The following is a 24,935-nucleotide window of genomic DNA, read 5'->3' on the forward strand; positions in this document are numbered from 1 at the left end:
AAATAAATAAGATTGTATCTTTAAGGCCTTTCTTTCCTCCTTCCTTCCTTCCTTCCTTCCTTCTTTCCTTCCTTCCTTCCTTCCTTCCTTCCTTTTTGGTGTTTTTGTTGTTGTTTTGTTAATCCTTACCAGAGGATATTTTTTCCCACTGATTTTTAGAGAGAGTGGAAGGGAGAAAGAGAGAGAGAGAGAAACATTGATGTGAGAGAGACACATTGATTGGCTGCCTCCAGTAAGCGCTCTCTCTCTCCTCCCTCCCTCCCTCTCTCTCCAAAATCAATCAATAATTTTTTTTTAAATAAAAGATAGCTATACAAAGGAGGCCATATTTGAGCTGTATCTGAAGGACAAAGAGGAATTTGCTAGGCCAAGGAGAGAAAGTAGGGCAACCTCGGCTGAGAAAACAGCACATCCTGAAGCCTAGAATGCAAATGATTCCATGGAGTGGGGAACAGGTGGGAACGGGGTGATCCAGTAGAGTGACCATAGTGATCACAGGACATTCTTGCAGTAAGTGTGCAAACCGAAGGAGGCCCCTACCTGGCACCAGGCAGGGCCAACGCCAGCATTAGCACATTCCCGTTGTTGATATTATGTAACAGATCAAATATGAATCCAAGGGAGAACCAAAGTCTTCTGACTTCTAGGATGAGACCATCGATGGGCAGCATGATAGAGCTGGAAGTTCCCTTAAACTTGACCTGGCACTGAACTCACATTTTTCCAGGTGGGGATACCTGTAGGCATCTTGCCAAAGGTCACACAGATGATAAAGACCCACTTTTACTGGAATGTGCTTACAAATACCCACTTCCATAGTAAAACATTTTTATATTTCCTGGAATATATATAACATATTTTAGCCAGTGGAGCTAAGGAAAAAAAAAATCTGCTTTCAAAACTCTAATCGATCCTTGTCCTGTCCTTGTTTTCTTCTCAAACTACATGCCAAAAAAGAACTGGCTCCCTATTGCTTTCAACCCCCCACAAATCAGTGTTTCCAAGTGACTCAATCTAACATAATTAATCAAACTCCCTGCAACACCTCCCTTGTACCAACCACGTAGCCACGAGTAACTTATACTAATAAGTTTCATTGAAGTGTCACTTCCAAGCTGTCCAAAGAGTAAATATCAACATACTAATGGTTTTCTCCCTTGAATACATTTCTCCGCATCAATGACTTTCTGAAGGGATGTGTGTGTTTTCTTGGCGCTCGCTGGTTGTGTAAATTAACATGAAAAGCCTATGCCATGGTCACTAACAGACTATAAGCCACTCTAATCCCATTTGCCTGGAGGTCATGCTAGATAAGATATAACCACCACTATACGGCAGAGCAAGCTCTTGGCCTAGGCTCGGAAGCATTGTTAAAAGAGCCCCAGCTTCCCGCTGCTGAGTGAATGTGACCGGGATGGGGGGACACTCCACCACTCTGATCTACAAGGCACTCTGTATATTGTCCCAGCCAAAGCTGGGCTCCCTGGAGCAAGGCAAAAGGAGAGATGGACTATTCTTTCCTGCTTAACTTCTCTTAAATCTCCTCACTGTTCAATCCAAAGGCCACCTCCTCCACGAAGTCTTCCTTGACTGACCTGCTTTGAATCATATCTTCCAAGGCCTGCTAATCATTCTACCCTCTTCTTTTGGCCACAGTGATTCATCAGCTGATATGAACCAATCAGAGTCTTCCACTGGACTTTATATGCAGATACTATGTTCTTCTAGAATGTCCTTTCTTCTAGAATGGCTACATAGGTTGATAAAACCCTGTGGTCATGCTTTCTATCATATTCTTCCCTTCCTAGCTCTTTCTATCCTTCCCCCCTACCCTGCCCCCCACACACATCTTCCAAAATTCACCTTATAAGGGAGACTTGTGTACACAGTAGAATGAAAACAACACAAAGAAGAGCCGAGAGAGAACAGCCACCACCTATGGCACTCTACCTAAGACATCTGCTGAGGAGTGGGTGGGAGCCAACATCCAGCCTCTATTCTATTCACCCAGGTAAGGGCTACCCTCCACCCTTGAAAGGGGTCTCCCTCTTTTTTTTTCAAAGGAAGTATCTGCCTGCTTCCTAAGCCTTCTTATGCACACAGAAGAGTTGCACATGCTGGAGAGATGTGGTAAGATCAGCCAATCCTTCCTACTGAAGCTACCAATACATTCCTTTTTCACCCACACTTGCTTCAGCTGGGTTTTTGTCACTTGTAACCAAAGAAGTTCTGACCGAGACAGCAGAACAGACACCCAGGCTGCTTTGGATGCAGCAACACATTTTTTTGTTTATTTCCTCACCCGAGGATATTTTTCCATTGATTTTTAGAGAGAGTGGAAGAGAGAGAGAGGGATAGAGAGAGAGAAATATCAATGTGAGAGAAACACATCGATTAGTTGCCTCCTACATGCGCCCAGACCAGGGCTCGGGCCGGGGAGGAACCTGCAACCAAGATATGTGCCCTTGATCAGAATAGAAGCTGGGACTCTTCAGTCTGCAGGCCAATGCTCTATCCACGGAGCCAAACCGGCCAGGGCAACGCATTTGTTTTAGCCGTTAACTTCCTAATAGCCGTTTTCTTTGGGATCTTCTTTCTAATCTCCAAGTCCTCAGACTTCCTGAATCAGGCAGAGAATAACTAGTACCCTCCCTTTTCTTTCTTAGAGACTCGGATAGCGTATATGCAGAGATAATGTACCAAAGAAATCACGTTCAACCTAATAATGCTGCGGTTGCTTTCTTCATGACAACGATTAGATAGGCTCTCTTTTCTAACCTTCTTGGTAACGCCTCCTCTGTGGACCCCAGCAGCAGGGTATGCTGTCCAGACACTGGCTGTTCGTGCCTAACCTGAAAAAGGGTCATTGCTAATTTCCCCCCACAAATCCTGCTGTGTTTCACTGCGTTGTTTGTAAGGGATGGATCGCTCACCCTCTTTGGTATCTGTCCAACTCGTGCAGAACCGTGCGGTCGCAGTACTCAAACACCAGGTGCAGCCTCCGCTTCCGCCGGAAGACTTCGATCAGGTTCACAAGGTTTGGATGCTTGAGTTGCTGAAAACAGGAAGGACAGGGCGCCAAAGGTGAGGTGTGGAAGACAGCGTTCTCTAGTTCGGACCCAGCAAAAAGAAAGCTGCTCTTCCTTTAGGAAGTTTTTGTCTTGGTTGAAGTAACCTGTAAACAGTATTATCTTACTTCTCTTCATGAGCTGTTTGCTAGTAGCTTGTATGTGGAAAGCGATGATAGCCCAGGTGGCTGGTGAAGGCAAAGAGAGATATGAGAAGGCTGGGAAAGAAAGGAGAGTGAAAAGGGAGAGATGGTTTAGTTAATACAAACTCATCCTCTAAGGCTCAGATGAAATGCCCTTCCTAAGGAGGTCTCCCCTGCTCCCCAGGGCTCAGTGCCCTTGCATGGCTGGTAGCTCCCCTGAAGTATGTGTCCTTCAGAACCTGTTGTATTTACTAAGTAATTACAGAGTAAAAATTCCTCAGTTGATTGTTTATGTTCTCTGCTATCAATAGATATAACAGATCCATTCCACAGAATGTAAGGACCATGATATCAGGGTCTGTGTTCTCTTGTTTACTCAAATGATGTTGTTGAACCCCCAGCACAGGGCCTCACCAATTATCTGTGGATGAATAAATAAATCACGCTTCTGAAGCTGATGAAACATTTTAAGATAGGAAAACGAGGAAGACTTCAATCTGATATGCCTGGAGGTGTGTGTCTAGTAGAACATGGACCAGGGCGGAGGCAAGACAGATGGCGAGAAAGGCACTGTTCAGAGATATTCTTTGTGATTAGAACAGTCAGATGTGGTGAGGGACTGGAGGTGAGGGAGGGGGAAGAGGAAGTCATCAAGAACGACCAAAGGTTTGTATCGTGGGGCAGATGGCGGGGCCAGCAGTGGGAGAGGAAATGGTTTCTTTGGGGAAGAAATGACTATCTTTGGCATGTTGGGAACTCTGAGATACCAGAGTGGAACCGTCAGGTTGGCTGGAGTTAGAGCGGAAGATAAAAGCCGGGAGTCATCGTGAGTGTAAGTGAATCCACGGACACACGCGATTGACCAGAAGAGCGAGTGGGAAGGGAAGAGGCCCAAGGAACCCCTGCGCATCTGAAGGGTGCATGAGGAGGAAGAGAGAGGGAAGAAGGTCCCCCAGCGTAAGGAAAACGACACTAGAGCATGATGCCATGATGCCACGGGCAGAATGTGGAAGGACAAATAGACTGCGGTGATGGAGGCTGCTGAGAGGCCAAGTGGGGAGAGGCCTGGGCGTGCCTGGTGGGTCTCCCCAGGCAGGGGTCATGCGACCTTCCCAGAAGCAACGCCAGTGCAGTGGTGAGACCAGGAGCCAGACCCTATGGGTGTCCTGATATGACTGACTGACTGACTGACTGACTGAATAAATAAATAAATAAATAAATAGGAGAAAATAAATACGTTTATGTAGAAGAATTCCAAATAATTCCTGTAGATACTCTGCCTTCACGGAGGAGAGCCGAACCCCCCACTCCCCATGTGTGGGCTGCACATAGTGACTTCCTTCCGAAGACTACAGGATGGAGAGACAGAGCAAGAGCGACTTCCTTGGGGAAACCTGACGGACACTGTCTCAGCCAGGCGACGTGGTTTTCCTCCCAAACCCGGGACCCCAGCCTAACCGTGACAAAAACACCAAATTCCAACAGGGCACTTTCTACAGAACACCTGGCCAGTGCTCCTCAAAAGCACAGAAAATCTGACACTGTCACAGCCAGGACAAGCCTAGGGACACGTGGTGAGTAAATGCCATTTGGAATCCCAGGTGGGATCCTGGAACAGAAAAAGGACATTATATTAAAGCGAAGGAAATCGGAAAAAATGTGGACTTTAGTTAATGATAATGTATCACTACTATTTCCTTAATTATAACAAACGCACTGTACTAATGAAAGATGTTAATGATGCATGAAACTAGGTAGAGTGTATATGGTGACTCTTTATAGGATCATCTCAAATCTCTGTAAATCTAAAACTGTTCTAAAAAATAAAGTCTAAATAAATAAATAAATAAATAAAAATAAAGTCTATTGAAACACATCTACACACATGCACACACGCACACTCACACACACAGACACTTTTACCCAGCACACCACTTCTGGGAATATACCTTATATAATTAAAAGCACCACTGCATACAAGGATATGTACAAGGATGCTTATTGCAATATTGTTTGTATAGGTAAAAAGTTGGAAATAACACAAACCTCCTTTGACAGAAGAGGATGGCTAAATAAATTGCGATACATTTAAACTATGAAGTATTAAACATTGTGCAGTTATTAAAAATAATGAGATTAACAGAGGCTTCTCAATTGATCTTATGACAATGATGTATGTTAAGTGAAGAAGACAAACTACTGAGTAATTTTATAAAAATAGATGAAAATAGGAAATACATTAAGATATGTAAAATTATTCCATTTTCATATATTCATTTGATATACATTGTTATTTAAAACATATACTGACCCCTACTCTGTGCCAGACATTATTCTAAGCTCTGGGATTACAATATTTAACAAAGATGACAAAAATCTCTGCTGTCAGGAGCTCATACAGGGGTGGGTAAAAGTATGTTTACAGTTGTTAGTAAGTGAAACAGAGTTTGTTCTTGTATTATTATTCATTAATTATTGCAGTATTTCCCATAGGAACAACTGTAAACTTACTTTATCCCACCGCTGTGTTGAGCATGCTGGGTGGTGGTGAGTCTTATGGGAAGAAATATAGTAGGTAGGGAACATAATATGATAGGTGGTTGCAATTTAAAACATGGTGATCAGAGAAGAACTCACTGAAAAGGTAACAAATGGAAAAAAAGTCTAGAGAAGGTGAAGGTCATGAGGATTTCCAGAAAATTATTCCAGGCAGAAAGACCTGCCACCCAAAGGCTCTTCTGTGGGATCCTGCCTGGAATGTTTGCAGAATAGCAAGGAGGTCAGCGTCCTCTCGCACGCTGCTTCCCATCCTTCAGGGCATCCTTTAATTTAGCCATTGCTGCAGCTTCCAGCTTTGCCCAGATGTAGCCGGCAGCCCTCACCTCCGCTGTACTGTGTGCCTTGGCTTCCTGCCCCAGGGCTGCTGGGTGCTGGGATATGGGATGCTGGCGGGTTGACTCTACCATGCGGGAGAACTCCGTGGGGTGAACCCTTGCCCAGTGGGGGACCGGAAGTGGTGGGTAAGTCCTCTGGTCCTCAGGCTCCTTGCAGAGACCTGGCAGGAGGAGCCCTTTTGCCCCTGCGCTGGCTTTTCCTCCTTCCCTATCTCCCTCTCTCTGATCCCTGCTATCACTCCTGCTCCCTGGTATCACTTCCCCAAACAAGCTGCTAACAGAGTCGCTTGTCTGAGACTGCTTTCTGGGAGGTGTCCGGGCTGAGAGAGTTGGTACTAGAGGTGGCCCAGGCTGGCAGATCTTCAGAAAGGGGTCTGGAACTGGATAAACCCCCAGGCAGAGGGCCAGGCCCCCACAGCTGGTGGCAAGTGGGGCGAGAGGAAGCTCTGGGGAGCAGCAACAACACAATGACTGAGACTTCATCAGTCGTGCTTTTGAATGCGGTGCGGATTGCCTTATGCATTAGCAGTGGCATGTGACTAATATGGGGCAATGATAATTACAGGGATTATCGAATGACTGGCTTTTGTTAACACCTTTAGGTCGTTGAGAAAAGAAAAGGGAAAATGATAGATATGTTCCAGTTAGCCATCCATCAACTGTGGGAGTCAGAAGCCTCTGTGGCAGCCCTGACCGACCGGGTGGTGCAGCTGGTTGGAGCATTGTCCCATACATGTTTCGGGTTCAATCTCCAGCCAGGGTGCAAATAGGAGGCAATGGGGTCAATGTTTCTCTCTCTTTGTCTCTCTGTCTCTAAAACCCATAAGAAATATATCCTTGGGTGAGGATTAAAAAAAAATAAAAGGCCTCTATGACAGTATTTAAAGAGACATTTATGCCCCGTGGATGCAGGATAGATTGTGCTAAAAGCAGGCTCAGAACTCAGCATGTACACAAAAACGAGGGTGCACAGTCTCAACAGATCTCTTATGCCGAAGTCAGGGCTCTGGCAGGAAAAGCGAGGGGCGCAGAGGTCTGGGATGGGGACATTTAGGGGATGAGTCCGAGAATCTTAAACCCTCAAATTTCTCAGAGCGCTCTGGGCCGGGAGAAGCAGGCTCTTATACCTTTGCCACATGAAGACCTGAAAATACCTCAGTGAGGCAGGTGGCTCCCGACTGGATCCCCACCTCCTCCCAGGCCCCACAGGCCTCTAACTAGGATGAGGCTGTCACTGCCTCAGCAGGCACTATGGTTCCTGCTCCAGGAGGAAATAACTGTCCTAGAATTACAAGACCTGGCTCCTACGTACCAGCAGGAAACTTAAGTCTGCTGGACCATGCGGTGGAGAAATATAAGGCTGGAAAAGGGGGAATGCATTGGCCTGGGAGCACTGCCCCGTGACCTGGGGCTTAATTCCTGACAAGGACACCTGGTAACTCCCTAAGAGAGACTGAGCACCTGACTACGGGCCATCAGGTGATTCTGTGACCCAGAGCCGCCCTGTGAGCTGGGTAACAGAGACACGCTGTCATAAGGCTGCGAGATGCACCAGTAATAATCCACCAAACCATGAAAACTATACGTGTGTGATCGGGCTCCAGGAGGTCCGGGGGAAACAAGCAAGTTACAAAAAGGGGTGGCTCATTCTCCGGTCATCTACTTTGTTGCACTGTCACCCCTCCTTCAATTGACATGTATGTATGGCTCCATGGGAGTTTACAACTAATGGAGGAGAAAAACCCAAGACCAGCTCACAGACGGATCGGCTCATTATGCTGGCACTAGGTCTGCCTCCACCAAAGCCCCCTGGGCGGCGGCCTTGCAGGACAGTGATGAAAGGGAATCCTCCACTGAGCAGAGCTTCAAGCAGTGCACTGGATGGCTCACTGCATGAGGAAGAAAGGGCCTGCGATAAGCATGGATCTGTGGGTAGACTGGACGGAGCAAGATTGAAAGCATTTGGAGAAGAGACATAAACTGTACTCGTGGGAGCGAGCACAGAGCTCGAGGGTCTGTGGGCTTCACTGATGCCGAGGAGGCCTTGAGCATCCAGGCAGAGGGTGTCTTCTCTGGAGGGTGCCAGCCTGCTCCGTCCTTGGCCAGCCCAGGGCTTGTGTAACCGATCCATGCACAGGGTGCCACGGCTGCAGGGGTGGTGGCGATGGATGGCCCCACAGCACTGGCTCCCTTTCTCCCCAAGGCTGACCTGGCTGCTGCTGCTGAGGACTCAACCTGCCAGTAACAAAACCTGACACTTGGGGACGACATGCTCTGTCCTTGAAGGAGACCAGCTGCTCCGTGGAAGGGCTGTGATAGTCCTTACCGGAATAGGTACTAATTCTTGTAAGGGGTTTGTCTGTCCTGCCTGCCCTACAATCACGAGGTTAGAGGATGTTTGCTTTATCACCATGGGAGTCCACACAACATCAGGCCAACGGGCCGTTTTCCTGCGAAGGAGGCATGACAGTTAGCACACAGCCATGGAATCCATTGGTTCTACTAAACATCTTGTCACCTACAACCAGCCAGCCTAAGGGAATGATGGAAGCTGTACCGCAGCCTTCGAGGACACATGCATTGAACCAGCGGCCACCACATGGTGCTATGTCTTCATTTCAGTAGGGAATCTGTGGGTCTGGGATCCGGGAGCAGAAGTGGGACTGGACTCTCTCATCACCCCTCCTGGTGATCCACTTAGAGAAAGCATGCTTTCTGTCCCCCAGATTCTCCCAAATTTTCAGGGCAGGAAACCCAAATGTTCATTAATACATGAGTAGTTAAATAACTATGGGACTTTATAGTACATTCTAATGATAAAATAGTATGTAGCTATTAAAAAGAATAAGGTATCTCTATCTATATGTGCTGACTTGGAAAGATGTCCAAGGTATATTGTGTGTTTTTTTAAAATACATTTTATTGCATTTTTACAGAGAGGAAGGGAGAGGGATAGAGAGTTAGAAACATTGATGAGAGAGAAACATCGATTCAGCTGCCTCCTGCACACCCCTTACTGGGGATGTGCCAGCAACCCAGGTACATGCCCTTGACCAGAATTGAACCTGGGACCCTTCAGTCCACAGGCCGATGCTCTATCCACTGAGCCAAACCAGTTAGGGCCAAGGTATATTGTTGAATGTAAAAAGGAACTCACAGAACAGCAGATTCAATAAGACAGCATTTGTGTCTGTTTTTAAAAAGGAAATATACTAGGATGCCTTTGTATAAGCACAGAAGTCCTCTGGAATGACATATGAGAGACTGTGGGTGGGGGGAAGGGAACGAGAATGGAGAGTGAAGGACAAGGTAGGTTTCCTTTTTCACTTTACATTCTTCTGTATCTTCAGGTTTTCCTTACGTAAGCATATATTACTTTATCATACAAATGTCTTTTAAATGACTTGCACAGCTCTCTTCACTGTACTGTCAAACCAAGGTAGATATTTTGAAGTTAATTTCCGGGAATTAGTTAATACATCAGCTGTGGGGAAGGAAAAGCTATTTTCATTATTTGAAAAGCTATGTAATTATTACCACCATCCCCAGCCTAGAGGGAAATATTCCACACCCATCATTACGGTGTTGCTGAGGAATCATTCTTTAACTCTTTGGGTGAAAAAAAGGAAAAGTGCTTTGATCCCACATTTCCTCCAAATGCCAAGCACCCCCATGGTAGATACCCTTGCTAAGTTTTGTTTCAGGGACGACTCGAGAAGGAAAGGGTGTGACATATGGAGAGGAGGGGTCCTGAAAAGGCTGGAACCATGGCTGGAAAGGTGGTGGTGAGGGGGGCGGGGAGGCTGAAGTTATTTTAGGTTTGCTGTGGACAACATGGACGGGACAGAATGTACCAGGCTGGTCCTCTGGCCAGAGACCCAGGCTGTGATCTCTTCTGGATGCCTTTCTAGACCCAGCACAGGCTAAGAATGTGCACAGTGGATGCTTGATCTGTTTTCCTGTGATTAATGAAGTACATGAAAAGTACCAGAAAAGAAGCAATAGTACAAATGTGACCAAAATGAACATGAACAATGACCCGGCCAAAAATGAATGCAGCAATGTACTGACAGTTATAAAACAAGTTATTTGTTTGGTTTTTACATATGGTTGATAGCATCAGTTGATTTAGAAACTCACCTTTCATTATTCTAACCTAAAAAAGAAATGGAGTTCAAAGATTTTCAACCAGGCAATTGTACCCAACAGCATTTTTACTACAGGGCTTTTAAAGTTGATAAGTAATAAAGAAGGTTAATAATTAGCAAGAAAATATGCCCATTGAAAGCAAATTTGTGGCCTAACACATGAATCCTGCCAAATAAAAAGGTGAATTAAAACATTAAAAAAATTTAAAGTGAAAGACACAAATCTGGCCCATTTAAAAAAATTTCCGTTCTGTATAAAAAGTACTACCTTCCGGTTTGACTATTCTATAATAACTATACCGGGTGGGCTAATGTAGGCTTACAGTTGTAAATACACAAAACACAGAGTTTATTCTTGTAGTAGTAGTTATTAAGTATTGCATTATTTTCCCTACGAACAACTGTAAACCTACTTTTGCCCCACCCTGTATGTAACAGGTTGTCTGCCTATAAATTCGATTTGCTGGAAATAAAAATAATTTAAGTGGTTAAAGAAAAGCAATAGCAACTTTTATTTTTTTATCAGTGTGTATTATAAAGTCACTTATCCTGCCTCCCCCAGCTCTGTGCTATTTTATTTTCTAGAGTCTGAGGTGTGTGGCATGGTGTGTGGAGGAGCATTTAGGGCAGACGGTATGCGCTTAATCCCCTGACAAACTGGGTGCCTTTAAGAAGGTAATGAACCAGCTTGTTGATTTCTGCTTCTTTTGTTCTTGAAATATTTGTGTGGCAGCTTTATTACTTAGGAATTCACTACACAGCAGCAATACAATAATTCTAGATAAACACGTTATGAGCTAAGGCAAAAAAATCTTCTAATAAACAAACAAAACAGTGAGTTACTATTTGCAGTTAGTATGCTATCTTGTAAAAATGAAATTAAACAGGTCTCCACTTGTTGAACAAATAAGTAGAGATGATGATACGGGGACTGTTTGGTTCCTATCATTGTGGGCAGGATCTGCTTTCTCTTCCATGCTGCTGACAACCAGTTTCCACAAACTGCCAACACCTCTCTATGTGCTAGCAATGGATGGCGAGTGGATCTGCCATTCTGTAATGACATCTGCATGGCGTGAAAGCTGTATAATCTGAAGGCCCAACACTAAGCCTGCAGGCCAGCCACTGTCTGCAGATGTGTTCTGTTTGGCTTGAATGGTGTTTAACTTGTTTTTTAATTGACTTGTCAATGTTCTTATTTTTTTGTTTTTAATCCTCACCCAAGGGTATTTTTCCATTGATCTAAAAAGAGAGAGTGGAAGAGAGAGGGAAAGACAGAGAGAAACATTGATGTGAGAGAAACACATCAACTGGTTGCCTCCTGCACACACCCTGACTGTGCCCCTGACCGGAATCGAACCTGGGACCCTTTGGTCTGTGGGCCAACGCTTGATCTACTGAGTCAAACTGGCTAGGACGACTTGTCCATGTTTTATAGTCAGATTTCATTATCACTGAAGTAAACTGGGCTCCTTGGAAAATGACTGATTCCAGAGCTGGGGCAGGATGAGCCTGAGGCATTTGTTGTGCACGTAATAAAGACGCACATAATAAAGATGTACTAAAGGAATGACAGGCCTCTGTCAGGACAAAGGACCTGGGTCCTAGGAGCCCCAAGTGGTCAAATGTGTGCAACTTGAGAACAAAAAAGAATAATGACAGTGATGGTTTCTAACATGTTGAAAACCCCCCACAAATTCACAGTGACAGTAGAAAATATATGTATGAGATAGGAGTGGGGTGCGAAGGAAAGCCTCTTTTTAACTGAAAAATCATAACTAATGAATATAGAAAGAATTGTTGAAAGTCTCCATTTTATAATAACTCTTATTATAATTGATTGAGGCAAGGATCCTTGGGTGAAAGTTATTGGGGAACAAGTTTAGAATTATAACCCACAGGTTACTTATTAATTATAAAGGAGAAATGTTTCTTTACAATTGAGGAATATGGCAGACCCACCTTAACCATGAGATTAAAACTGACAGCACCGATTGAGGAAGCAGGCACTTCTTGAGGAGAACTAGTGTGATGGACACATCCTCACCCACGCAGCATCCCACTGAGAACATTGATCCTGCATCACATCATGTGGAAACAGACAACCTTCGTTGAGGCACATTCTGCAAAACTATGCTTCAAAATGCCCTATCATGATAGACCAAAAAAAAAAGAATTTAAAAGTGGGGGGACTCTTTTAGATTAAAGGTATACTAAAGAGACATGCCAACTAAATGCAATGTATTGTCATTGATTAGATCCTGGATTATATAGTTAGTTAGTTAAATAACTATTATTGGGACAATATGAGAAATTTGAGCACAGACCGTAATACTATTATTGTGCCAAAGATAAATTTCTTGAGTGTAGAAATCATATTGTAGTTATATAGAAAAATCCCCTTGTTCTAGGAGAGTTATGCTCCATACTTAGGAAAATAATTCGGCCAAAAAGGTGTGTGTGTGTGTGTGTGTGTGTGTGTGTGTGTGTGTGCGCTTGTGAGTGACAGAAACAGAAAGGAAATGAAGACGTCTAACAGCCAACTAATGAGTAGATAAGCATATGGAAGTACTCATTGTCTTATTCTTCCCACTTCTTTATATTTTGAAAATGTTTTCAAAACAAAAATTTGTGAGGATAAACCAAGGAGATTTTACATAAAATTCTGATTTCTGGATTTTTAAAGAACGACTGAAAATCTAGCCCCCTCGGTTTACAGTCTATGGAGCTGAGCCATGTGGCTGCCCACTTTACATGAGACATGAAGTCTCCAGTTTGCCCCAGTCTCCACCTCTCCATCTTGTCTTACGGTCAGCCTGTTTCTTTCATTTACGTGATCAGTGGGGTTTGTAATCTCATATAAGCCATAACAGAGAATGTTGAACAGAGCTAACACAACTTACAGAAATGTTACTAATCCATTTCAACCAGCCAACTAAACAATTTGAAGAGAAGGGAACTAGAAATTAGCACCAGTTAGCAACAGCAGGATTAAATTCTTAAAGAAGTCACAGAATTTTCCATTGAGACTTTTATTGAGTTGGGAAATATTAGTAAACTAATATCGGGAAAGCAAAAGCCTTTACAAATTGTGAAAGCTCTAATTAGATTCTAGTGCTGGGAGCTTTCACATGGCACTCTGCTAGCATTCAGTGGAATGGGGCCCTGGCATGAGCATGTGGAATTCAGCACTGAACAAGTGCTTTGGATAATAGAGAACCTTGACAGTCATACTTCCCGCTGCACGTCACCGTCACCTGGATAGTAAGTCACCCAGCGGTATTTCTGGTCTGATCTTTGAAAGCAGTGAACCTCGTGAGGGAGACTGTGAGGTGCTTCACCTCCAATGCCTCCCTTGGGTACGAGTGCCCATGTTTAAATCCCACGTTTCTTCCTTCCCACCTCTGTACTTCTCTCTCCTATGCTCTTGTTTTTTTAATCGCACTTATTGGGGTGACATTGGTTAATAATATTATATAGATTTCAGGTGTACAAATCTATAATACATCATCTGTATATTGTATTCTGTGTTCATCACCCCAAGTCATTTATCCTCTCTTTATCCTCTTCTACTTCCCTTTCCCTCTGGTAATCACCATATTGCTGTCGATGTCTATAAGTTTTGTTTGTTTTTTCTTAATCCCTTCAGCTTTTTTGCCCAGTCTCCCAAACCCCTCGCCTCTAACAGCTGTCAGTCTGTTCTCTGTATCTGAGTCTGTTTCTAGTTTGTTAGTTTATTTTAATTAGAGTCTACATATAAGTGAAATCATATGGTACTTGTCTTTCTCTGACTGGCTTATTTCACTTAGCATAATACTCTCTAGGTCCATTCATGCTGTTGCAAAAGGTAAGATTTCCTCCTTTTCTATGGCCGAGTAGCATTCCATTGTGTACATGTACCACAGCTTTTCTTTAAAAAAATATATGTTTTTATTGATTTTAGAGAGAGAGGAAAGGAGAGGGAGCGAGTGAGAGAGAAACATTGATCAGCTACCTCCTGCATACACTCCTACTGGGGATCAAACCCCAAACACAGGCATTTGCCCTGACCAGGAATCAAACCTGCGACCCTTCAGTGCACAGAACAATGCTCAACCAACTGAGCCACACCAACCAGGTCTGTACCACAGCTTTTTTTTTTTTAATATATTTTATTGATTTTTTACAGAGAGGAAGGTAGAGGGATAGAGAGTTAGAAACATCAATGAGAGAGAAACATCGATCAGCTGCCTCCTGCACACCTCCCACTGGGGATGTGCCCGCAATCAAGGCACATGCCCTTGACCGGAATCAAACCTGGGACCCTTCAGTCCGCAGGCCGACGCTCTATCCACTGAGCCAAACCAGTTTCGGCTGTACCACAGCTTTTTTATCCACTCATCCACTGATAGACACTTGGGCTGCTTCCAAATCATGGCTATTGTAAATAACTGCAATGAACATAAGGGTGCACAGATTCTTTCAAATTAATGCCGGTTCCTTTGGATATAGACCCAGAAGTAGAATTGCTGAGTCATAGGCAGTACAATTTTTAATGTTTTGAGGTAACTCCATACCACTTTCTGCAGTGGCTGCACCAATTTACTGTTCTTTTTTACTCTATTTTCCTGCCTTTGCAGCCTTAAAGTAGGTATTTGGCCCAAAAGTACTCTGCTCCTCTCAGCAAAAAGCCAGCGAAGCAATGCCAAACAGAGACATAAATCATGGCGATAAGGTGGGCCAGGTTCCAGGAGGCACTGGAGCTTACCCAAGGTCACCCAACAGCTCTGAGCCAGACCAGAAACTGCACCTCCTGACTATGGCTCCTATCCCTGTGCCCACAGCCTTGCTAGAAGGTTACAGAGAGTGAGGAGACAGTAGGAAAAAGGGGGTGCTCTGAACATCTGGTGGGTTATTACTATGCATGACGACAAAGTACACCCTCAACATTCTCACCTTCCCATACCTTAGGAATCATCTTTTCATATTTGTCCCCCAAAGAAGTCTTTTTACACATACTTTCCTAATCACCTCTCAAAGAAATGTTAATATCACAAATATACTTTATGTCTGTATATGTTCTGTTTGTGTATCAATGTTCTTCCTTGTGGGGGTGATGTGTGTGTGTGTGTTTGTGTTTGTGTGTTATGTACCATTGAGTCAGCTCTGAGTCTGGGTGACCCTATGAATGAGTGATGTCCACAATGTCTTGTCCTCAACAGCCCTACTCAGCTCCGGTAGACCCATGCCTGTAGCTTCTTCTGTGAAGTCAATCCATCTCCTATTCGGTCTTCCTCGTTTCCTGCTGCCTTCTATTTTTCCCAGCATTATTGACCTTTCCAAAGAACCCTGCCTTCTCAGGATGTGCCTGGAGTAGAACAGCTTCAGTTTTGTCTTTTTGCCTCCAACAGTTTTAGGCTTAATTTACTCTATGACCCACTTATTCATCTCTTTGGAAGTCCAGGGTATCTGTAGAGGTCTCCTCCAACATTCTATTTCAAATAAATCAATATTTTTCTATCAGCCTTCTTCACTGTTCAACTTTCACACTGTACAGAGTAATTGGGAATATGAGGGTGAGGATGATCTTAGCTTTGGTCTCTAATGACACATCTTTGCTCTTGGTGACTGTTCCTAATTCTTTGGCTGCTGCCCTCCGAGCCTCAGCCTTCTCTTGATTTCTTGCCTGCAGTCTCCATTTGAATTGATGACTGAACCACAGTAAGCCAAGTCTTTAACAATTTCAGTGTCTTCGTTGTGTAGTTCTAGTCATAATTTTTGTCTCTTGATGTTCAAATGCAGTCCTGCTTTGGCACCTTCTTCTTTGATTTTCATCGAAGACATTTCAGATCATTGCTACTTTCTGCCAGTAGGATGGTGTCATCTGCATATCTTAAGTGACACGTGTGTGCTTTATTGTAAGGATAATGTTTTAAATGAACATTTTCCCCCCATGGTTATTATCTTTCTTGGTGGCAAACCCTAACTTCTTACTTTCTAATATAATCTACATGGTTGTGGAATGACAGTTGGAAAGAACTACTATTCCAGTAAGAATCTGCACCCAGGCATCCATAGCAGCCATGAGTCCCACAGCTAAGGCCCGGAGGGAGCAAGGGCAGGACAAACCCTGAGGACCAGTCATTGGGAGACTTCAGAGTGTGGTGTTCACTGTAACATGATGGTTCTGATGTGTGGAAGCAGCAGGGAGTGGACTGGGGGACAGAGAAAACGGTGTCTGCATTTCAGCTCACTAACCAGGAGGACATGGCAAATCATTAACCATCACGAATCCATTTGTGAAATGGGATAACAATATCATCTAAGGTTGTCTAAGTATAATTTGTGCATCCTGGGTAAGGCTATAGAGCACTTAGCTCAAGTCTACTGGGTGACCAATAGCAATATGTGATTCCTTCTCATTTTTCTTCTCTTCTGGAGGGTGGGTTGTCACAGATAATGTTCTAGCTGCTGCTTTCAGCTCTCAATTGATGTTGGTCTGATCTAACCTAAGGCCCTGTCTGCTGAAGGTCTGCCCAGACACCTCATAGGGGCACTGTCCTGTCATCAACTCCTCTAGGACCATATACTCTTTCATCACTGCTGGTTGGAATTCTTTGCTTCTTCTTCCAATAGTTCTACCATTGTCATCCCACAGAGAGAATATTCAGCATCATAGAGGCTTGGGGCCTTAGTAACACAATTATCCTTGGTTGGTTGGTTTGTGTTTGTTTTGCAACACACAGCTCTTTTCTTGTTGGACACAGTTATTCCCAGGGTGCTGGGTTGGATTCAGATACAGTTAGCTGCTTTATGTAGAAACAGTGCCACTTCCCATCACAGGGCCTGTGATGACTTCAGCCTATCATGCCAGACTTCTTGACTTAAGGTGATTTTCTTTCAGGGACTTTGTCTCTCTCTAAAATCTGGTTTCTGTCATGACTACCCCACCTCCCATGGAAAATATCTTTATATGCTTGAATCCCAGTTATGAAAAGGGGTTGAATTCGTTCCTGTAGGGTTCATAGGTCATATGCAAATCAGAAGATTTCATACATGCTGGTGGAAGAAGCTCTACACCCATAGTTTAAAGATAGCTGTGGGTCTTGTTACATAAAGATTAAGGTTAGTGTCTGTGAAGAACCTAGCAACATTCTAAATAAAATAAGAGGTAGCCTAATCTCCCAGCTGGTCCATGAGTTGGTCTTTTATTGCGCTATTATAGCTATGTTTTGGGGTCATGGCTCAGGTTAATAACCTAACGCCATGGCCCCAGATATTCTCTCCCTCCAACACCATTGTTTTCTCTTTACTGGATTAATCCCATTGCCATACAAATATACTGATTTCTCCTGTATTAAAAACAACAGCAACAAAAATTCTCCTGACCTCATACCCTTCTAAGTGCCTGCTGCCTGTTTTCTTAGCTTCCTTTTATAATAAAATCTCTTAAAAGAGTTGTTTATATTACTGCCTCTACTTTATACCCCCCATTCTCTCTTGAACCCTCTTTGATGAAGCTTTCGTTTCTACCACTCCCTGCAAACTGCTCTTGTCAAGATCTCAGATGACCCTCACATTTTCAAAGCCAAGGTCTAATTCTAAGTCTCTACTAATGATGATCTTTGACACCATTGATATTCCCTCATTCTTTTTATGTTAGTTAATCCTCACCCAATGATGTTTTTTCCATTGAGTTTTAGAGAGAATGGAAGAGATGGAAGGGAAGACAGAGAGAGAGAAACATTGATGTGAGAGAGACACATGGATTGGTTGCCTCCCACACGTGCCCCGACTGGGGCTGGGGATTGAACCCACAACCCAGGTATGTGCCCTTAACCAGGAATTGAACTGGTGACCCCTCAGTGTAAGGGCGGATGCTCTAACCACTGAACCCACTAGGTAGGGCCATTCCTTCATTCTTGAAACATATTCTTCACTAAACTTTTAAGAATATTGTTCTTGGGATTTTCTGACCTTGTCAATCACCCCTTCTTGCCTCCCTTGACGGTTCTTCCCCGTCTTCCTGACGTCCAGATGCTGGAGTTCTAGGGCTCAGTCTTTGATATTGTGCCTGCATTCCCTATGGTGACCCAGTCTCATGGTTTTAATTACCATTGCTATGCTGATGTCTCCCAACTTAATATCTGCAACCTGGACTTACCCCTTAATGCAAGACATGCACATTAATTGCCCACTTTACAGTCTCTTTGGAATCACATCCCAAATGTAACATATACAAAATAGAATTCTTGATTTCCTTCCCCCCAGATTTGTACTTCACTCTCCCTGTCTCTTTGCTTTTCCAGTTACTCAGGTCAAGAACGTTGGAATCATTCTTGGTTCCTCATCCAACCACCAGACTCCTATGTGCTTTTCTCTGAGAATAAATCTAGAATCTGACCACCCCGTGATCACTCCAAAATTCTTTAAATGATCTTCCTGATTGTGGAGCTGGAGTAACCAGCAGCTAGAGGAATCCTTCTAGGATATAAGATATGCCCAGGCATCCCTCTACTCAAAACACTCAAAGTAAAATCCACAGTCCCTACCATGGCCCACAAGGCCCTCGTGTCTGACCCGCTTACCTCTTTAATTTCATCTCCCATGACCCTCATCATCCTTATTTACTCTGCTCCAGACACACTGATCTATTTGCTCCTCCTAGAACACATGAGAACTTACATAGAACCATCACTTGACCCTGCTTTGGGGCCTTTGTACTTGTTCCCTCTGCCTGGAAGCTCATCTCCTGGATAGCTAATGAGTCATCCCTTCACATTTTCTTTTAGTCTCTATTTAAATATCATTATTCAGAAAGACTTTTCCTAACCACCCTAAATATCAAACAAGTCCCTCCATTATTCTTTCTCTCTTATCTTGTTTTATTTTTCACCACTTGACATATAATTGTTTGTTTACTGTCAGTCTCTCCTTCCCTATGAGAAAACGGGCCAAGAATAGTGCCTGGCACATGGCACTAGTTCTGTAAAAACTTGCCAAATGAACATGTGTCAACTAGATTATGCACTGGTGTTTCATCAAAGCACTAACTCAAAATATTGAATTTTTCCCTTTTATTTTTCAACAATGGAAAATGAGTTTGACAAACAAACAAACAAACAAAGTCTCATTGACACAGAACACAGTATTGTGGTTACCAGAGGGGAAGAGAGGTGGGGAGAAGTTGAAGTGGGTAAAGGCGGTCAAATATATGGTGACGGAAGGAGACTAAACTTTGAATTGTGAGCACACACTACAATATACAGATGATGTATTATAGAATTATACACTTGAAACTTACATAAACTTATTAACCAGTTTCACCCCAATAAATTTAATTTAAAAAATAAAATGAGTTTGAGAAAGGGTAGAATAGTTGCTTTGAGCTCAGGTATTGCAGCATAATTTTATTACTGTCACTAGAAGTGAATTTGTTCTTAGAGTTATGAGTTGACTGATTTTAACTGGAGCAAATGTTAATTTTTTTTATAAAGCCTAACTATCTAACCTAAATAAAATATAATTCAAAATTAAAACATTAAAGGGTTGACTTCAGTAGGACCTTTTGGTGAAGAGTGGTTATATTTAGTTTAGGAAGCAGTTTATTAGTACAAATACTAAATTTTTCTCATAAAAATGTATCACCCATTTTTTCCAAATGGCACAAGACAATGCATTTTGAAAGTGTTTCAAATTTTCAGAAAAAAATGTTTTCTAAAAATATTAGCAAAACAGCTTTCTAGATAATAAATATCATCCTCAAAAGCATTTAATGGATAGTGACATTTTCATATATGCTGTCACACCGAGAATTGGAAGCATTATAGATGTGCTGCCTTAAAAATTACAAAGTCAATTGCTGGACAATTCCTTTCTACAGTCATATCTGCTTAGGAGGAAACAAATATTTTTGAGTTCAGTAGCAACTATTGGGAGTGGCTTTAAATTGTTAAATGAACAGTTTTAAAAACAGACATCCAACGACTTCTCTGAGGATTGACACAGGCCAAATTCTATTACAGACTCCAAGACACCATTCAATTCTTTTGTACTATTATTTTGTTGTAGCGGATATAGATCCCATTGAGCAGGATATGACCTGATCTGGGGAATCTTTTTGTTCCGGACATAGGGCTGTTTCATGAGATTCAGGCTTCACAAAACAAATGATGTTGCCATTTTCATCAATGGATAATGAAGTGAGAAAAATAAGGGCAATGGTACACACATACATCCACACAAACTGTACACATACTGTATACTCACACACACCAGAGAAATGAATGTTCATAAATCTTATTTATAGTTGTCAATTTCTCTCTCTTGGGAAGACTGCTTTTTTTTCTAAAAAAGACTGTGCTTTTCCTAGTTTTGTTTTGTTTTTTAAATACTAAAATGTCCTTTTATTTATGAAGTGACGGGGATAGTTGTTGGTAGTTGGTGTTTTAAAATGTTGACAACCTTGCCTTGCCAGGTGGTTCAGTTGGTTGTAGCATTGTTCTGTACACTAAAAGGCTGCAAGTTTGATTCCTGGGCAGGGCACATACCTAAGTTCTGAGTTCGATCCCTAGTCGGGTTACTTATGGGAGGCAACTGATCGATGTTTCTCTCTTTCTCCCTCTCTCTCTCTCTCGCTCTCTCTCCCCCCATCCCCCACTCCCCCCCTCTCTCAAATAAACTGGAAAAATAAACACATATCCTTGGCTGAGGATTAAAATGCAGACAACCCCCCCCACACTACAAACTGCTCCTCTTCAGCTACAATAAATTGCTCCAGAGTGACAGACCTAGAACCTTCTATTTGAGGCAACTGATCGTACTATATCTCTCTCTCCCGCTCTCTCTCTCTCGCTCTCTCTCCCCCCATCCCCCACTCCCCCCCTCTCTCAAATAAACTGGAAAAATAAACACATATCCTTGGCTGAGGATTAAAATGCAGACAACCCTACCCCAATCTGTAAAAATAACAATAACAAAAAAAATTTTTTTTAAACATTACTGGTCCATGAAATCCAAATATCCACAAATGACAACTTTCTAAAACAAACAAACAAAACAAACACTTGACTAGCTTCCCTTTTTTATAGGAGAAAACCAAATCCTTAGCCTGGCTTTCAAAGTCCTCTACATCTGGTCTTGACCTATCCTTCTAGCTTTCCTTATCGTAATGGGAGCAGCCAGGTGATCAGCACCTGCCTGTCCTCACCTGCTTGGCTAAGGTCACTGGAGTACCTTCAGCCTCAGTCCTCCTGGCTCCTAGTTCCTGACCTCACCAGCGGTCATTTAAAGCCCCAGCTCTGTGAGGGATATTCAAAGAACACCTAGGAACGTAAACTCACCGAGTCACTGAGCTGCAGCCTTCCCCTGGGCCCAGGGAACTGTGTTTTCTCACAGCTCGGTACTCCAACTTCCTATGGGCACTTAAGCCCTGCCTTCAATTCCAGTTCAGATGAGATCCTAAAACACTTGCCGTTCTCCCCTCTCTCTCACCAATTTCCTGTTCTCAGGGGCTACAACACCTGCCCGGGAGTCAGGCTCCAATCCCCAAAGGCCGGCTGGGACCCAGGTGCAGCCATGTGCTAGCCATCACATCCCAGGGCCAGACCTGTGCTCCCAGGAAAACGCTCCCACTCCCTCCCACTGGACCCTGGCTTCCTTCCTTCCCTCTCTACCTGGCCTGTTAGCACCCAGAAGGCATCTTGGCCAAGCCTGGAGTTATTAATTGTGTCCCTCAATATACTGCTTTCCACTTACGCACCTTCTCCCTGGACAGACTGTTTGCCCCAAACACTTTCTTTCTCATTCCATGCTTCCCTAAGCATCTCAAAGTCTAGCTTAAACGTGCCTTCTAACACTTTGTTTTCATTATTCAACAAACATTTAGAGGGTTCTTACCAGGCGTGGAGTCACCAGGTGAACGGCACAGGCCTGCCCATTAGGAACCCAGTCTACCCTGAGTGGGAGCCGAGAAGAAATGACTTCCCATCCACAAGTTAACGTCTGAAAGTGCATACAACTTGATGTAAACATGTGTTAGGCACATTGGGGCTCTATAAGTAGTTACTGAGAAAATAAATGGAAAAAGGTGACTTTATTCAACATACCCTCAATTCACTTATTCAGCAAATATTTATTAAGTACCCATTATGTGTTAGGACTATCACAGAATTCTGAAGAGTTAGGGCTTAAAGGGACAGTCTCTCTCTACAGAAATCTAGTCCCATCGCCTCATACAGATAGGGGCGTCTACATCTGTGCACTTGGTTTTGGCGAGTGGGGTGCTGCACACTTTGAAAGTAGGCTCCTGTACTCTACCCTTAGGGCACATCGATATTCAGTTACTCAAGAGAAAACACCTCTGACTCCCTAACTGATTGGCAAGAGCTTATTTTCTAGACCCTTCTTTAAAAACCCAGCAAGAAGACTTACTAACCGCCACGTAGTTGATACAGAGACACAGAGGCGAGGTCCCCATTCTGGAGGAGCTCAGTTAATTAAGGGAGCCACACCTGTAAACACCATATTGCTAAAGAGAGGGGAGAGATTCCAGAGAGGCATCACAGGTGATCTTCAGAGTCAGGAAAAGACTCTCTCTCCACTAGAAAGGAAAGTCCCTTTTCTTTGGAGTAAAGGAACCCTTTGAAATGCAATCAGCACCTTCTCCTCTAGGACAGCCTGAGAAAGAGAAAAACTGTCCCCTGGCCCAAGAGAATGGGGAGAACCTCTCCCTGTGAAGGAGGGTGGGGAAGGGCAGAGGGGCCCAGACGGTAAACACTGCTGGTCTCACCCCTCCGAGGGGAGCACTTCAGGAAGAGGGGTGATTGGAAGTGTTTTCTCAGAACAGACAACATCCAGGTAAAGAACATCCTAAACCGAAAGAAGCAAGTGTTCCCAGTACCCACTCACTCTATTTTATCCAAAGTCTGCTACTGCTGCCCATTTGGGATCCTTATCCAGAGATAACCCCACATACTCAATTCGTGGGGAAAAGAAGAATTTTCTTGACGAATCTCAGGGGAGGGGGGCGGCAGAGAGATTAACCCAGACCTTATATGCACATATGCATTACCTATTGACACAGACAATAGGGTGATGAAGGCCTGGGGTAGGGCAGGAACTAGGTGGAAGGGGGCAATGGGAGGGAAAAAGAAGGATATCTGTAATACTTTCAACAATAAATATTTTTTTAAAATAAATAAAAAAGAAAGCATCATGTAAAAAAAAAAGAAGAGTTTTCTTAGAGAGGCCTGGAGAAATGGAGAAGCAGGAAAAAGAGAAAATCCCAAGTGTTCCATCATCTCCCCCAAAGTTGCTCTTTCCTTGTCATAGACTCAGTCCACATGTCAGCGCACAGGCGTTAACCATTTAAAACCAGGTTAACCCCCACCACATTCATTACATGTCACGGTTTACCTTGCAGTTTGGGTTCATCTCCACAGAAATTCAAAGAAGCGTCTTTCCATTAGAGGGAAAAAATAGTTTTAGCTTGTAATACACAACTCCCCCTCCCCCGTTTGAAGTCATGGTCTCCCAGGGTTCCCGAATAAACATTTCAAAAGTGATCATTCCACTTTTTTGAGAAGAATCCTTCTCAAGGCAGGACATCGTGATGCTCAGCAGTGATGTATGTGAGGTGTGAGGAGACCCTGTCAGCTTCCTGACAATTTGGAAACAGGTGAATGATCAGTTCTCTTCATGCACTAAGACCCTCCACAGAAGTCAGCCTGGGAGTGTAAAAGCCATGAATGCTAACCACGTGGTAAGCTTTTGTGCTCTCAATCACAGCTGATGGCCCTTAAAGGACCAGCTCTATAGGTGACATGGGAGAGAAGCTACTGGGAAGGAAAATAAAATACCCCCAGCATCTCTGAAAGTGATACCACCTTGCCCACCTCTGCTTTCTAGCTCCTTATATAACTGGTGCCTTGTGCACAGACGTCCCATTTGTGTCAAAAGGCCATGAAGGAAGGAGATGTGACCACATCTCAAGGCCTCCGTGTTTTGTTTTGTTTTTTAATCTCTGAAAATTCACTTGAAAGAACCCGTTACCTTGAGCATGCGGATTTCGCGAAGGGCGATTTTCTTGATGACCGGGTCATCTTCTGATTCCAGAAACCTCTTGATGGCCACAACCTGACCCGTGTCCCTGCTTCTGCATTTGAAAACAACGCCGTAGGATCCTTCACCAATTTTCCCAATTTTTTCGTACTTCTCCATCACAGAGGAATGAATCTTCTTAAGCGGGTCTTCACATAGTTTGCAGGTGTCGCTTCAAGAAGACTGGCGCACGCGGACTGCCCGGGGCGCCCTCCTGACGGCCTGGGCGGCACCTGGAGGAACAGGCACCTGCTCGCAGTTAGGACCGGACGGCTCTGAAGCCGCGCCCTCGGCAGCGGCCACGTGCCCGAAGGACAGCCCGGGGTCGGGAAAGCCACGTTCTCTGACATATGCCCTGCGAGTGGCAGTGGAACCCCGCCCCTAACGCGAACCGAGCTGGAAGAGAATCTATCTTTTTCGTGTTAGAATTCACCCGATCTAAGACACGCGAGCTGGCCAAGGGCTTCCCCCGGTTCTAATTTCGGGTCTGATTTCCCTGCGGCAAGAAGACGCCGCCCGGCTCCTGGCGGGGGCGGCGGCGAGGCCGGGAGGAGGGGAGACCCGCCGGGAGGGGCGCGGGCCTGGAGCCCCGGAGCCCAGGGC

The 24,935-nt window shown here is 43.9% G+C and overlaps 1 protein-coding gene across 2 annotated transcripts in view; it reads right to left on the minus strand.

Annotated features, from left to right (window-relative positions):
• The window catches only part of CDKL1 (cyclin dependent kinase like 1), a 47,617-nt gene extending 22,796 nt beyond the window's left edge, over positions 1-24,821 (minus strand). Inside the window, exons 1-2 of one of the 2 annotated variants that reach the window (XM_006773762.2) lie at positions 24,285-24,821; positions 2,934-3,055 (exon numbers count right to left, since the gene is read on the minus strand). In XM_006773762.2, the coding sequence (XP_006773825.1) occupies positions 2,934-3,055; positions 24,285-24,452 (290 nt within the window). In that variant the 5' untranslated portion in view covers positions 24,453-24,821. The remainder of the gene's footprint in view (positions 1-2,933; positions 3,056-24,284) is intronic. The other variant, XM_006773760.2, reaches the window with a different exon arrangement.
• Positions 24,822-24,935: the final 114 nt, after the last annotated feature.

This window comes from Myotis davidii, unplaced genomic scaffold (assembly GCF_000327345.1).
Source record: "Myotis davidii unplaced genomic scaffold, ASM32734v1 scaffold847, whole genome shotgun sequence".
In the NCBI taxonomy this organism is placed as follows: Eukaryota; Metazoa; Chordata; class Mammalia; order Chiroptera; family Vespertilionidae; genus Myotis; species Myotis davidii.